General features: G+C 39.7%; 1 protein-coding gene across 3 annotated transcripts in view; it reads left to right on the top strand.

Annotated features, from left to right (window-relative positions):
• The window catches only part of SDK1 (sidekick cell adhesion molecule 1), a 739,495-nt gene that overhangs the window by 609,994 nt on the left and 113,736 nt on the right, over nt 1–15,765 (top strand). For all 3 annotated transcript variants that reach the window (XM_029057499.2, XM_029057498.2, XM_029057500.2), the window contains 3 exons: nt 5,407–5,522; nt 6,196–6,385; nt 9,582–9,680. In XM_029057499.2, the coding sequence (XP_028913332.1) occupies nt 5,407–5,522; nt 6,196–6,385; nt 9,582–9,680 (405 nt within the window). The remainder of the gene's footprint in view (nt 1–5,406; nt 5,523–6,195; nt 6,386–9,581; nt 9,681–15,765) is intronic.

Raw genomic sequence — 15,765 nt, 5'->3', positions numbered from 1 at the left:
ACTGGATTCTATCTTTGTAAACAGTGTGGGAGGTATGCTGATCCTGCATCTGTGTTTATAGCTTCATTCACATACATGGAAAGCACCTCACCAGATGTCACTTTTGCAAATGAAGGCTAATTATGTATATGTTCTAAAGTGTCTAGTTCAGTGCTCTGCCTGCAGTAGGAGCTTACTAAATTCTGTTGATGATGATGATGATATTGATGAGGAAGACTTTAGAATGAGGTTATAGCCCAATGTTTTGTTCTGGCCTTACTGCAATGCAGCATGTATAAATTCAGGAATAGAGAGAGGTGGACTTTCCATGGAAAAATACTCATTTTGGGGAATGAAAAAGCTTCTATCAAGGCTGGAACTCAAATATAACTGTCCTTAGAAAAGGCAATGAGGAGGTCGACCTGCGAAAGAAGAGTGAGGAAAGGAGGTTACACAAGCATATGGCTGTCCGTCAGTATTTGACCAAGTGATTTCACCTTTCCAAGAACTCATCATTCTTTCTGGCTGAGAAATGGGGACCAATCTCGGTCTCAGTTGGAACACACTTGTCTGATATTATTACTTGTTTCAAAACCTCAACTGAAAGAAGAGACATAGAATTTGGTGGACAAGAGTTATTTCAACCTGAAGTTGTTTTTGGCTCAGAGTTGTGTGAAGGAAATATTTTCCCTCAGATGACTTAGTGAAGTTGTGTTTATGATAACTGTCAAGCCAAATGTAAGCTCCTATAATAAAATGTTTAAGAAGAGTTCCCTTCTAATTCTACAAAGTTTTCCAGGAAGTTGGAATACTAAAACTAGTAACATGAAGAGACTTCTTTAGAAGCTTTTATGTACTTTCAATTTTATATTGTTTTGAGGCTTTTTAATACCAATATCCAGATCTAGTATTGTATGGGGACTATAAATGCACTGCTCCCCAGTAATTTTACTGTCTCCAAGCAGAGCGGGAAAATTTTGATCCCATTGATGAACTGCTTGATTCAGTTTCCTATTTGACTGGAAATGTGATCTTTCCCCTGAAGAATTAATGGGATACTATCTCCAGAGCTGTATCTTTGGTGGTGTGAGTGGGATGGCTGCCTAGCACAAACCCAGAGCGGTGGAAAAACTAGACAAGCATGAACTATCAATGCTCAGTAAAATTAATATTAATAAAAAAACTTTAGGGAGGGTGCAAGTTTTCTTTCTACCTCCAGGTAATTAGATGCCTCATTAGGGAATGTCTGTTATAAGGTTACATTGTACTCTTCCAAGCACTTAGTAAAGTGCTCTGCCCATAGTAAGCATTCAGAAAATATTAGTGATTGTAGTGTAGACCACAACAATCTTCATACAGAATAGATTAATATTTTTAAGTCTGCGATAGATCAATTAATCAGTCATGGCATTTATTGAGCACTTACTGCATGCGGAACACCATACTAACCACTTGGGAGAGTACAATAGAACAGAGTTGGGAGATATGTTCCCTATGCACAAAGAGCTTACAGTTTAGAGGAGGAAATAGACATTAATATAAATAAATAATTCATAACAGACATTAATGAAAATAAATAATTTATAGCCAATGTTTCTCTTTAGCCATTCACACAGAACACATTAATATTTTTAAGTCTGCGATAGATCAATTAATCAATCAGTCAGTGGTATTTACTGAGCACTTTGTGCAGAACACCATACTAACCACTTGGGAGAGTACAATATAACAGAGTTGGGAGATATGTTCCCTGTGCACAAAGAGCTTACAGTTTAGAGGAGGAAATGGACATTAATATAAATAAATAATTCATAACAGACATTAATGAAAATAAATAATTTATAGCCAATGTTTCTCCTTAGCCATTATCAGCCTCAGAGTTATCAGTTGAAAAACACTTCCTGAATTCTCACTGTGTTTGGGGTCTGTGAAAATACCCTAAGCAGTTACAAAGTAGTAATTGATCTTGGTCTTTGAAGAGTTAAAAGTCTTTTGGGACCCATTTAATTTACTGCTGCAATAGTGCTACCCCACGTGTATCTTAGAGGCCTAACAGAGTTAGTACCTCCATCCAAAGTACCTAATATTACTTAGGGCCCATTTAGAATCTGGGTATATAAACAGGACAAGACTGCAGATCAAATTACCCCACCCCCATTAAGAAGCATCACTGGTACCATTCATTGACTGTCACAACTAAGAGAAGGGGTGAAGGGAAGGAATTAAGACTGTGAGCCCCTCTGTGGGACAGGGACTGCATCCAACCTGATTTGCTTGCATCCACCCTAGCACTTAGTACAGTGTCTGACACATAGTAAGTCCTCAACAAATCCCATTATTGTTTTTATTATAATTATAATGAAAGATATGCAGATGGCAAACGGGAATGTAGACTTTTATATGCAACCCACCAACCTATCCTGCTTTTGCTTAAGGCCCTGCAAAGGGAGAGGGTATCATTCATCCTCACTGGTACCAGCTGGAGCATGAGGCCCCTTTGTAAGATGAGTGGCCAGTGGTCAGGTGTGTCAGTGTTTCCAGAACTCGGGAAGAAGCAGGAACAGCTATGAGCTAAGGGATCAGGAAAAGAAAGCGTGGCTCAGTGGAAAGAGCTCAGGCTTGGGAGTCAGAGGTCATGGGTTCGAATTCCGACTCTACCACCCGTCAGCTGTGTGACTGTGGGCAAGTCATTTAGCTTCTCTGCGCCTCAGTTACCTCATCAGTAAAACAGGGATTAACTGGGAGTCTCACGTGGGACAACCTGATGACCCTGTATCTATCCCAGTGCTTAGAACAGTGCTCAGCACATAGTAAGCGCTTAACAAATATCAACATTATTAACTTCTTGGTGGTATTTGGGAAAGCCCTTTGAAGGCAATGGGAAATTGTACCACTCCACCCCGGAAATATATATCCTCTTGACTTGGGCTTAGATCTTTCCCCAAAAGCTTGGCACCACTGGTGGGTATCTGAATAGGCTGTGGACATGAGTAAATCAGCCTTTAAAAAAGACTTCCATGACTAAGCCCTCATTTCCTCTTCTCCCACACCCTTCTGTGTCACCCTTGAACTTAGATTTGCACTCTTCATTCACCCCACCTTCAGTCCCTCAGCAATTAAGTACATATCAACTATTTATTTACATTTTTGTCTGTCTTCCCCACTTCCCCTCCCTGAAGGCAAGGGATGTGTCTACCAACTCTGTTATATTGTATTCTCCCAAGCTCTTAGTACAGTGTTTTGCACACAATAAGTGCTCAGTAAATATGATTAATTGTCCAGAGGGTTATTATTATTATTATTGTTAATAATAATTGTGATACTTAAAGTGCTTACTTTGGGCCAAGCACTGTACTCAGTTCGGGGGAAGGTACAAGTTAGATCAGACACAGTCCCTTTTCCACATGGGGATCACAGTCCAAATAGTAGGGAGAACAAGTAACTAATCCCTACTTAAAAATGAGCCACAGAGAAGTTGAGTTAACCTGCCCCAGTTCACATGGCAGACAAGTGGAGGATCAGGGGTTAGAAACCGGTTCGTCTGACTCCCATCCCATGCTCTTTTCACTAGGCCACACTGTGGGGAAGAGATGAGGGCTTTTCAGTTATTGTGATTTTCATCCTTTTATCCTCCTTTTCTTCCTTTATAGAAATGATTGTTGTAATAGTCAGCCTTTCTTAAGATCCTTAGATAAAGTTTTTGCTATCTATCAAAAGACATTCAAGGCTCCTGGAAATAAATTTTCCTTTAATATAATTAGGTTCTTGAGAGGAATGAGTCTAAAAGAAGATAAAAGCACTTCAGGAAAGGACACCGAAAAAATCAAATTGTCAAATGCACATTATTATATAAAATGGCTTTTCTTTATGTCCTAGCTGATAATAAGAAGAAAGTTACCTTGGAAATTAATTGGGAATCTTGTTTAACGTGCCATGTCTTGTATTTTATCCCTGTCTTCCCAGGGGGGCTCAAGATCTGTAAACTTTGGGCATAGGGCTAGTACAAGTTTCTTAGGAACCTGGGCAAACTGGCACTCTGTGATTCGATTTGGGCCTTGAGAGGTGGTATTAAAGAAGAGGAGCTGCCTGTCTCGGCAGCTGTCCCTTCCCAGGATCAAGTCCTGGAGCCATTATTTTGAGATTTGACACTTACATATGGTTGGTAAGGAGAAAGGATGATTGAGGAGCAGAACTTCTGAGGCAGAAAGCACCTTAAGCACTTGATATCCCTTTAAGCACTTCACCTCACCCTCAGCCACACAGCACATATGTACATTATTCATAATGTATTTATATTAATGTCTGTCTCCCCTTCTAGACTGTAAGTTCCTTGTGGGCATGGAACATGTCTACCAACTCTGTTGTACTCTCTCAAACAGTACAATACTCAGCACACAGTAAGCACTCAATAGACACCAGTGATGCTGATGATAATGATGATGATGAAAAAAGAGCAGGAGGGGACCCAGAATTGTGACTCTTCAGTATCGCTGGGGACTAATCATCTTTATCCACTCCTAAAACTGGCTCTGTGTGGAGCCGACAATGAAGCTGGCCAAATGAAGTTGGCCACAGTATCTTAACAATCTAAAAGTCTCTCTTTTTCAGTGTCTTTGCTTATAGTGTATCTGAATAATATCACATTTGTTGAGCATATCAATAATTCAGTGTCTCTTAAGACTAAGATAGTCATTGGATAATTCCACTGTGAGCAGGGATTGTCCCTCTTTATTGCTGTATTGTATTTTCCAAGTGCTTAGTACAGTGAGCGCTCAATAAATATGACTGAATGAGTAAATCTCTTGCAGTTATTGTTTCCCAACTTTTATTCAGTAAAGCTGTGTTTGATTAAAAGAAAATAACCATATCTCTCATCTTGATGAAGTAGATTCATTTTTCCCAAACTTCCATCCCCTCTTCACCAGGGCAAAATACCTACTGGATAGCAAATGCAACATCATTCTGACCTACTATGACATTTTGGCTTTCTGTGGTATTCCTGCTGGATTTCAGTATATATGATTCCTAGACAGATTTCCAGCTCTGACCTTTCCCCTGTACAGAATCCTTATGTATAGGAGCAGTTCTCTATGAATCAGGACCCTTGGGACCTCTCCCAAACTGAGGTTTTGTCTCTGACTCTACGAGAAAGAGGTTTCAATTTCTAGTAAGGTAATAATCCAAGCCTGAGGAAAAAGACTCAGGTGCTTTGCTGAACTCCTAAGATCTATGGATTTTTTTATATCCACCCTTGATTTTGGGGGAGATCAAAATGTATGATATTCTAATCCAAATTCAGTCCTGCCTCTCATAAAAAACACAGGTGTCATTTGAATTCCAAGGTCAGAATTAGAGCTAGTAATCAGTAGAAAATGTTGAGCCATTTCCTAGGTCGCCAACCTCTAAAGTGTTCTCTGATCCTCGCAGTTCCTTCTGCCGCTCCTGAAAATGTGTCTGTTGAGGCTGTCAGCTCCACTCAGATACTATTGACATGGGCCGCTGTTCCTGAACAAGACCAGAATGGACTCATCCTCGGTTACAAGGTAACAATTCAAGACTCTTCTTCTTTGTCAAATGTTTCTTAGATTTTTCAGATGGCTGTTAGTTCTGTGTTTGTAGTGGGTGTCAGAGCTATTTTGCTGAGAAAGTTTTCCTTCTTTCAGCATTGCCTTGTGCCCTGGAAATCTAAAGTACCGAAAGTCCTTCCAGAGGATTGTCCAAAAGAGTATGCCTTAACCTCTAAATTGCTGACTGATGGGCTAGTTAACTTACCTCAGTAAACCAGCTCAAAAGAAGACTCTTTTGGATGAGCACATATTTTCCCAGGACATGAACAGAGTGCAGAGGCATCATGCCTCTCTCAAGGGCCGTGGCTTTCATTGTCCATCACTGGGGCTGATTTTATACTCCCTGTCTGGGTTTCTGCAGTAAGAAGCTTCTGTTCCTCCAAGTAGAGCATGAGCAGCTTATTTGCCATCTGTGAACATAGTTTTAAAAGCAAGCAAAACTCTCTGGAAAGTACACACACGTGCAAAATTGCACTCCCCAAAGAACACCATCTCCAATGAGTTTGAGCCAAACTGCTACAATCTGGTTGTCCTGTAGGGAGATACGCAGCTAAGATTTATGCTTTGTTTGCCAGCTCTGCAGGTTGGAATTTACTTAAAGCCATATTGCATCAAATGAACTATTCTCTCATGTGTATTTATTGTGTAGATTCTGTACAAGGCAAAAGATTTGGACTCTGAACCTCAGACTTATGTGGTGAGGGGGAACCATACGCAGTCAGTTCTCTTGGCGGGGTTGCGGAAATACGTGCTGTACGAGATCCAGGTTCTGGCATTCACCCGAATTGGAAATGGGGTCCCAAGTGCTCCTCCCATAACCGAGAGGACAAAGGATGATGGTGAGTGGCTGATGGCCCTTTTTTTGTTTTCCAAATTGTATTTTCAAATAAAAAATATATGGATTTTTTTAGCATTTAAATTCAATTTTCCAACCAAATTTTTTCACTTGGCATAAGCAAAACAAAATAATTTTTCAGTGTCACAGAGTTTATAAGCTCAATTTCAGCTAGAGTGAATTTTTATGACCTACTTATAAACCTATGTAGAATTGCAGTCGTAACTCTGAGGTAGATTGCGGCAGTTGAAAGTGGTGAACTAGGAGACTTTTGCTCAGCCCTGTGAAAGATGAAAGGTGGCTGTCTCTTCTGGCCCTTACAAATCTAGTGAATAAAAACAAGATATCGACCTGTATGCCTCAATTCTTTTAGTCCTCTCTGTAGTTTATTGTTTGCATGATAAGGAATAATTAGAATTTCCCATATACAATTTGATTGCTCACAGGGCTTTGCAACTCACCTCATTCCATTTGAAGAAGACTTCAGAGCAAGCAAATTCTGACTGTTCAGTTTTTGTGGAAGTTTTAAATAGCCAAAGTAGACTTCTCTCCTTTGCCGACGCCAAACACATAAAGGCTGGCTCCTTTACATTTCCATTATTAAGTAGAGATAATGAATATGTCAAGGGAGAAAAAATATTGATCCTAATAATGAAATTACCTGTGGGATCAAAAGCACCCAGCAGGAAAAGAAATAACTGTAGATTTTCTTAAATAACATTGTTGAAATAATTAAGTTACCCTCCAAACATGTTCAAACTGCTATGTTAAAAGCAAAAGAAAATAGATTATGGTTTATTTGTAAGTTGCTCATCTTAGCAGGTTCCTCATAAGGTACATGTCGGCAAGTGATACAGATTGTTCATCTTCACCCTTACCACATAAACATGTTTTGCCTCTTCTCAGTTCAATTTAATTAAAAATCCTAGCCTGAGGGATAACACAGGTGGGATTTATGCTTCAGGCCATTTGCAGGCCTTATCTGTGAATTAATATAAACTTGAGAACTCAAGAAAGATCACTCGACTACCTGCCGCAGTTATAATATATAGCAGGATGCTCTAGTGTATACAGCACGGGCCTGGGAGTTAGAAGGACCTGGGTCCTAATCCTACCTCTGCCACTTGTCTTCTGTGTGGCTTTGGACAAGTAACTTCACTTCTCCCTGCCTCCATTACTTCATCTGTCAAATGGGAATTAAGACTGTGAGTCCCATGTGGGACAGGGACTGCATCCAACCCAATTTGCTTTAATCGGCCTCAGTGCTTACAATAGTGCTTGGCTCATAATAAGTGATTTACAAATACCATTATTATTACTGTTATTATTAGTGTTTAAAATATACTTGTGTTAATGTGTTGGTGACCCTATTGAGGTATTTATTGCGCTCAAATGTAGACATTCACTGTGGATATGCAAAGTCACAAAGATAGTCCCAAGCGTAAGTTGCCTTTAAGGTTAAAGGATGTAGTTCAGTGGTCATTGAATAGTGGAAACTGATGCTTTATCTCATCTAGTAACATCATATGCCTCATCTCTCCATGTGAAATGGGTTATTAAGTTGCCAAAAAGAAATTGGATAATGGAACCATTCTTACACAAGTCACACATCCAGTTTATCTAGTCATTTCAGTAAATATATATTCACCAGGCAGTGGAATACTCTGGGGTTGTTTATAATCCAATTACTGCTTCTTTGGGGTTTTTTGGTGTCCTCAAACCTTACAAAGAATCAAGAAAATGCCTCCACAAAACTAACTTTTGTCCTGGAAAACTAAAAATCAAAGGTAATACCAAAATGCATCCCAAATGTTTTACTAAATTACTAGCTTGTCACCACTAGAAAAATGAAGTGATTTTTGAAACTTCCTTCCTTTCCCTGCCTTCTCTCTAGTGGAACTACTCACCTACAGAGACATGACACTGCTTAAAGGCAGGGACCCAGGAGGGGGAAGGAACAGGAGTGTTTCTTCATGTGATTTTTATAAATGTTCTCCATTAAAAACAGTTCATACAAATGATTGCATTGATAAACTGCTAAAAAAAAAGGAACCAGGCTTCGTTCTTTCTCCCATCTTCTTTGCCAACTTGTCATTGCTGTCTCTGTCACTTCATATCCAGCTCCAAGCCTTACTCTAGAAACCTCTTCATTCCTGTTCTCCTGTAAAATAGCAACTCCTAGAGCAAGTTTCAACTGCACTTCACAGTTCTGAGTTTTAAAGACATCATGAATCCTTTCATTGTAAATTAAAAACCCCACTGTAGAACCCCCAAATCCTTACCTTCAGCCCTCCAAATGTCTTTTGCCTCTTGGCATTCAGGAAGAAGCTATTCCGATAATAATAACTGTGGTATTTGTTAAGTGCTTACTTTGGGTTTACTACATATCAATTATATTTTTAAAATGATAAAATGCTAGAACTATAGTTTCATGCTCAACTAGCAATGTAAAGACGTATTAGCAATGAAATATTTTGAATTAGATCTTTTTGTGCAGATATGGGAGTCAGAAGGACCTAGGTTCTAATCCCGCTCCATCATTTCTGCTCTGTGACCTTGGCCCAGTCACTTAACTTCTCTGGGCCTCAGTTACCTCAGCTGTAAAATGGGATTAAGAGTTTGAGCCCAGTGTAGGACAGGGACTGTGGCCGACCTGATTAACTTGTATCTACCCCAGTGCTGAGAACAGTGCTTGGCATCCAGTAAGCACTTATCAAGTACAATAATCATTATTTATTATTATTGTTATTATGTAAAAACTTAATTTTCAAAATGTTATCTGTCACACCTTATTCAGCACAAAGGCACCAGGGACAGATCATTTTGAATGTTAAATAGATCTGCCATTTTTCTAAATTGGTTTGCTATTATCTATTATCATTGTATCTATCGTTATCTAATGCTAAATTGATGAGTTTTAAGGAGGAGAAGAGGGAGTTGTTTAAGCCAAAATAAACCCTGCAGCAGTATCTTGAAGTGAGAGACTAAGAAAACTGCTAATAAAATTCAGTAGCAGTATTATTATCATTTACTAGAAGAGCCTGAGCACCTAGATGGTTGTACTTTGTATGTCAGTCAGGAAGCTTCCAAGGCCAGTTAGGAATTACAGACAAAGACATGCACACTAAAAACCTGCTGCCTTGTTTCCATAAGCCTAGGATAGTTGATTCACTGTGATCTTTTCGGTTTGTCATCCACAGCCCCCGGTCCACCTGTGAGACTGGTGTTTCCTGAAGTTAAACTTACATCAGTGCGGATTGTTTGGCAGCCACCAGAGGAACCCAATGGAATCATTCTGGGTAAGGTCAAGGCAATGGCTAAATTTGTAGGCCAAAATCAATATGGGAATGGGAAGCAAGACAACAGTCTGATCGGGTACATTTTGTAATTCTTCAATCAGAGCTAGAAATTCCATCTACATTCATTTTTTGTTATAGAAAGGGTTACATGTGAAGTTGTCTCCTGAAATGTGCTAGATTCTCACCCTCTGAGCTAGAATTGTTTTCTGCGGCCTTCTGGTTTCATGTTGACTAAGCTGTTAGATTCCCCTGAAACTGAATTCACACTCTTCTAACCCCCATAGATTCCATTTCTTCCTCTCCTTCACATTCATTATTCATTATGGTGGTATGTAATGAAACTGACTGTACATTCAGATTTGAACTCGAGCAAATAATTTTGACCAGGTTTCAGTTCTTTTATATTGTGGGGTTTACGTTCTTGATGAATTTCACAGTAAGGAAAACTCATGTTAGGATCCACATGCCTTGACTGATGCCATCAGCGTCTGCCTTCGGCCATTGTCTTCCAACCTGGCGCCGAATCGTATCGAGGTAGATGTGTATTGTTAGGAGAATGTTCATTGTTTTCTTACAGCATTGTGTCCAAAGTGTTTAGCAAAAATACATACTGAGAAAAACCCCAGTATTTAATCAATAATCTTTCCACTTCTGATAAAGGATAAAGAATTGTTTTTGTGCTCTCCGTCTCAACAGCAGCTAAGTGATTTGCTTTAAAAATTCTACTTGGGAGAATATTAACTATCTGCTCCAGAGGGATTAATTCACTGTGGCCTTTTTCGTCAGGTTAAAGTAGCTAAGTAGCTATTCCAATAGCACTTTGCTAAACTGTTCCTGGCCCCATTTTCTAAGATGGTTAATTATATTAACAACTGAAAGTTTTTGTATTTAAAAGAAATAGTAGTACTTTTAGAAGTTCTATATAGGGAGAGAGACGATAGATTATTTTATTCCTGACTATTCCTTCATTGGATTTGGATTCTAGAGCTGGGTTTTTTTGTATGTCATTACCTCATTTCTTAGTTAGGTCTCATAAATTTGGCTCACCTTTTTAAATGTCAAGCTTTTTATTAGCAGTACAAATTAGGAGTTGTAGAAACCCGTTGGTCTAGGTGTACCCTACCTGAGAGGTTTCAGCTAGTACAGATGAGCCTAGTAGCAATAGGGAAGTCATCAGATGTGATCTGAAGACAAATGTGGTCACTCATTGTAATATATGTGGGATATTTGACCTATCTGTGGTCAGACAAAGATGTGTTTTATTTTTTTAGTGTTCAGGTGACACATTCTAAGTTCCCAGCCAGGGCTCTTCCCTTAGCCACAAGGTTGTCCCATTCTGCTCCTCCCATAGACCTGGGAGAAAAATTGTGACTTAGAGAAAAGAGCAAGAGTTATAATCCCAGCTCTGCCATTTGCCTGCTGTATAACCTTGGGCAAGTCACTTAACTTCTTTGTGCCTCAGTTTTCTCATCTGTATATTGTGATTCGGTGCCTGTTCACCCTTCCCCTATGACTATGATTCTGTCTGGGACAGGGACGTATGTCCTACCTGATTATCTTATATCTACTTAGTAAGGACTTAACAAATACCACAATTATTATTATCATTTTTCTTATTATTGTCATGGGGCATTAGGTAATACATCCCCTCCAGAGGCCTTCCCTGACAAAGCCCTCCTTTCCTCTTCTTCCATTCCATCCTGCATCACCCTGACTTCCTCCCTTTTTTTATTCCCCCTCCTAGCCCCATAGCACTTATGTACATATGTGTAATTTTATTTATTTATATTAATGTCTGTCTCCCAATCTAGACTGTAAGCTCACTGTAAGCAGGGAATATGTCTGCTTATTGTTCTGTTGTATGCTCCCAAGCACGTAGTACAGAGCTGTCCATACAGTAAGCACCTAATAAATATGATTGAATAATAATAATTATGGTATTCATTAAGTGCTTACTATGTGCCAGGCACTGTTCTAAGGACTGGAGTAGATACAAGATAATCAGGTTACACTTAGCCCCTGACCCATATAGGGCTCACAGTCTTAAATCTCATTTTACAGCATGGTATAGTGGATAGAGCACAGGCCTGAAAGTCATGGGGTCATGGGTTCTAATCCCAGCTCTGCCATAGGTCTGTTCTATGACCTTGAACAAGTCACTTCACTTCTCAGTTGCCTCATCTGTAAAATGAGGTTTAAGACTGAGAGCCTCACATGGGACAGGGACCGTGTCCAAGCCAATTACCTTTTATCTACCCCAGAGCTTAATACAGTACCTGGCACATAGTAAGCACTTACTAAATACCATTATCATTATTATTATTATTATTTTACAGATGAGGGAACTGAGCCACGGAAAAGTTATGAGAGTTGGCTAAAGTCCCACAGGAAACAAGTGGTGTAGTCAGGATTAGAACCGAGGTCCTGTTGACTCCCAGGTCCATAGTCTATCCACTAGGCAACACTGCTCTTTTCTTCAATTACGTAGAGTTAAATCCTTGAAAATAGGAAGACGGTATTTTTTCCATGAGATTTTACTCCTGTGCATATGTCTTGATGTATTTGCATGCCTGCCTGCATCCAACTACTGCTCAAGCAGTGGGGAGGGCTCTGAACTTTTCACTAAAGCCCACCACCACCACCTCACCTAGACTTACAGACACTCTGAACATAAACAATGCCATAATGAATCGGACCAGCACCCAGCCCAACCCAGTAATTTGTAACTGAAAGTAGTACTAATGGAGGAATGATGGAACACTGGTTGCCTTCTTTGACATCCATCTCTTAAGCATCCTGGCCTAGTGGAAAAACCACAGGGCCAGAGGTTCTAATTCCAGCTCCACCACTTGCCTATGTTACCTTGACAAGACACTTAACTTGTCTGTGCCTCAGTTTCTTCATCTGTAAAGAGAGATTGAACACCTGTTCTCCCTCCTACTTATACTTGGAGACCGATGAGGGATAGGGACTGTGTCCGCCCTGATTATCTTTGTCAACTCCAGAGCTTAGTACGCTGGTTGGCATATAATAAGTGCTTAAAAATGCCACATTATTATTAGTATAAATTGCCCAACATTTCTCTCTGTGAACTTGTGGTAGTCCCTAATATTCTCAACTTTTCTCTCTGCTGTCCATAACTTTCTTTCTAATGAGACAGTACGGGCCTCCGTCTGCACAAGTTTTTAGGGTAACCGAATTCCACACCATTTCCAAACAGCGTGTGGCAGGTTAGGGGACCAGAAACCTGAAATGTAGTATTAAATGGATCATGGGCTAGCAGGATTGTGGGGCTGAGCTTGGAAGTAGAACTAGAGTCACAGAATTCCAGAAATATTGGTCCTGCCTGTAAGCATAACCCCTTTTAATATCGGGCTGGCACTTACCATTCCATTTGCCCCCAAATTGAATTTTCTCTGGGAAAATAATCTCTTAAAAAGCACACGATGGCTAGGGTCAGAAGCATGTGAAAAATAAATGAACATATATTGATGTTAAGCCCTATTGAACCTATTTTCTAAGAATGACATTGAGTCATAATTGCAATAAACCTTCAGGAAGTGACCTGTCACTTTATGATTATTGTAACTAGCGTACTAAACTAGAAAGAGTAGTAGAAATAGGTGAGAACATTTCCAGTATAAGCAAGCCAACCATACTTTGGGGAGGTGGGAAAACAGATTTTGACAGTAGTAACTTTAGCTCCAAAGACCTTGAATCAATGTTTTTGCTCTCATACCATGGCCTTTTGAGGATACAAACACCTTTTCAGCTAGTGGTTTTTTTATAATCTATAGCAAAACATGTTCTAGCATTTCAAAAAGAGATTAACAGCGTGAAACGCCAGCAGGTGCCTAAAGGGAAGATGGCTTGCGTATTTATTTGACTATTTTACAATGGAGAGATTTTAGTATTTAAAGCCTTCCATTGGGGAATGGTATAGTAATCACCTTAGCCCAACCACCACTTCCTCATTCCCATTCCGTGTTCTCACCAGCACACTAGACAAACTCTTAAATGCTATTAAACTAAAGTGATGTATTACTACAGGCTTGTCATCTTCAAGCACATGAGTGTTCACTGATTCTAAAAGCCATTTTCTGCACTCTGCCAGACCCTGGTTAGTATTCCTCGTGGTATCATCGTGCCTAACATTTACTTGAAGCTTATTACAAAAGTTTGCGCAAGAACCCTACTGAGAATTTAGAACCAAATTGAATGTAATCCATGTTTGCAAATTCAGATTGTGATCCTGTGTTGCATTTGCATGCTCCCAGCCCTCCAATGGATAAGTTATAAAATCAACAAACTGCACAGTAACTGTGCTAGGTGGACTGTAACCTTTTAGTATGTTTTTAGCCCTGGTGCATCGGAGCCAGGCCTTGGTTTTCTTGATGGGGTAGGCAGCTGGTTTAGTATTCCCCATGAACTGCAGTCCTCTTGCCTGTTGGCTTTAGGGAATCACCTGGTTGCATTACAATAACCTAACACATAACAGACTGTTGAAACTGTGATCTTTGGCTTATCCAGAAATCACAAATGATATGAAATTGCTTGCAGTCATGCAAAACCAATTTGAAAAGAGAACTGAAGCAGTTAGAAATGGAGCTTTTACAAACAGAACTGAACTTTCTAAGAAAGGCCATAGGTCTATTCAAATAGATAAGAAGTGAGAAGACCCAACAACCAGAAATGGTGGTTCACTCATGCTCCCACTGTATTTTTGTCCATAAATCACTCTTCCCTGCTCTGTTGTCTCATGTACTAACTTTCTGTTTATGCTCTTCCTGAAAAATATCGTATTTTGGTAACCTTGTGGATAACTTCTCTTTGGCCTCTTAATAGTAATAATCATAGTACTGGTGGTAATAGTAGAACTGACTTTTGGTTTGAAGATGACCCTGCTGATCGTGAAATTGCATCCTTGAGTGGCCTCTTAGCATTCCTACAATCTTCTAACTTTATTCACAAATCTACCTAGTCCTTTTTTGCTTAATTTTTCCAGTCTTCATTTTTTGAATCCTCATTTTCCCTTATGCCTAAATTTGATTATTTGTCCTTTTCTTTTTCTTTATTTCCATTTATTGTGAACATTGCTGATAATATTAAAACTATTCTTTTCTTTGTGTTTATTTTTAACTTTGGCAATTGGTTGGTCTCCTTCCAAGACAAACATTTGGTTCAGTGCCGTGCACACAGTAAGCACTCAGCAAATACTATTGACTAATTGAGGGCATTTTTTTTTATTTTTTAACCCATAACTTGTTATATCTTTCTCACTTTGATGGACTAGTGTTCATTTTAGGGGAACTTTGAATTGGCCAAGGAGGGCTTTTACCAGCCTTTGGGAGGGTTAGGACTATTCTAGGACCCTGAGAACTTGCCACTTCAACTGGGCGGTGTGGGGAAGCTTCAGACTATGGTTAGGAATAATAATGATAAAGATAGTATTTGTTAAGCACTTACTGTGCATTAAGCACTGCTCTAAGCACTAGGGTAGATACAAGCTAATCAGGTTGGACACAGTCCTTGTGCCTCATAGGGCTCACAGTCTCAATCCCCATTTTCCAGATGAGGCAACTGAGGCCCAGAGAAGTGAAGTGACTTGCCCAGGGTCCCACAGCAGACAAGTGGTGGAGACAGGACTAGAACCCAGGTCCTTCTGACTCCCAGGCCTGGGCTTAGACCATGCTGCTTCTTAAGGCAGGAAGGGACTGCAGGAAGCAGGTGGCAGGTCACCCGCTTTGTCTCCAAATGGACCAGCCACCGGATGCTGTACTCAAAGACAGTGCCGAAGAATCTGAGCTTGGCTAAGCAGGAGACTGTGACACCCTCCCCATCCACCTCATTCAAATTCTGTGGGCAACCTTCACGATTTTAAATTACTCATTCTCCCTTTGTTCAAAATATATTTTTTTCTGAGTCCCTCTCAAATGCCATAAATGTAACTTTCTTTTTTTTACCAATGTATTTTCATTAATTTAACTTCCTAAAGCTTCTGCTTTGTTCTTTTTGACTTAGATACTTAGGAATTTCTCCTTTAGATTATAGTGTTCACCCTTTCTATTATTATTATTATTATTAT

This window comes from Ornithorhynchus anatinus, chromosome 2, assembly GCF_004115215.2.
Source record: "Ornithorhynchus anatinus isolate Pmale09 chromosome 2, mOrnAna1.pri.v4, whole genome shotgun sequence".
Lineage (NCBI taxonomy): Eukaryota > Metazoa > Chordata > Mammalia > Monotremata > Ornithorhynchidae > Ornithorhynchus > Ornithorhynchus anatinus.
Note: the sequence above shows the minus strand (reverse complement) of the source record. Positions and strands in the feature narration are given on the sequence as shown.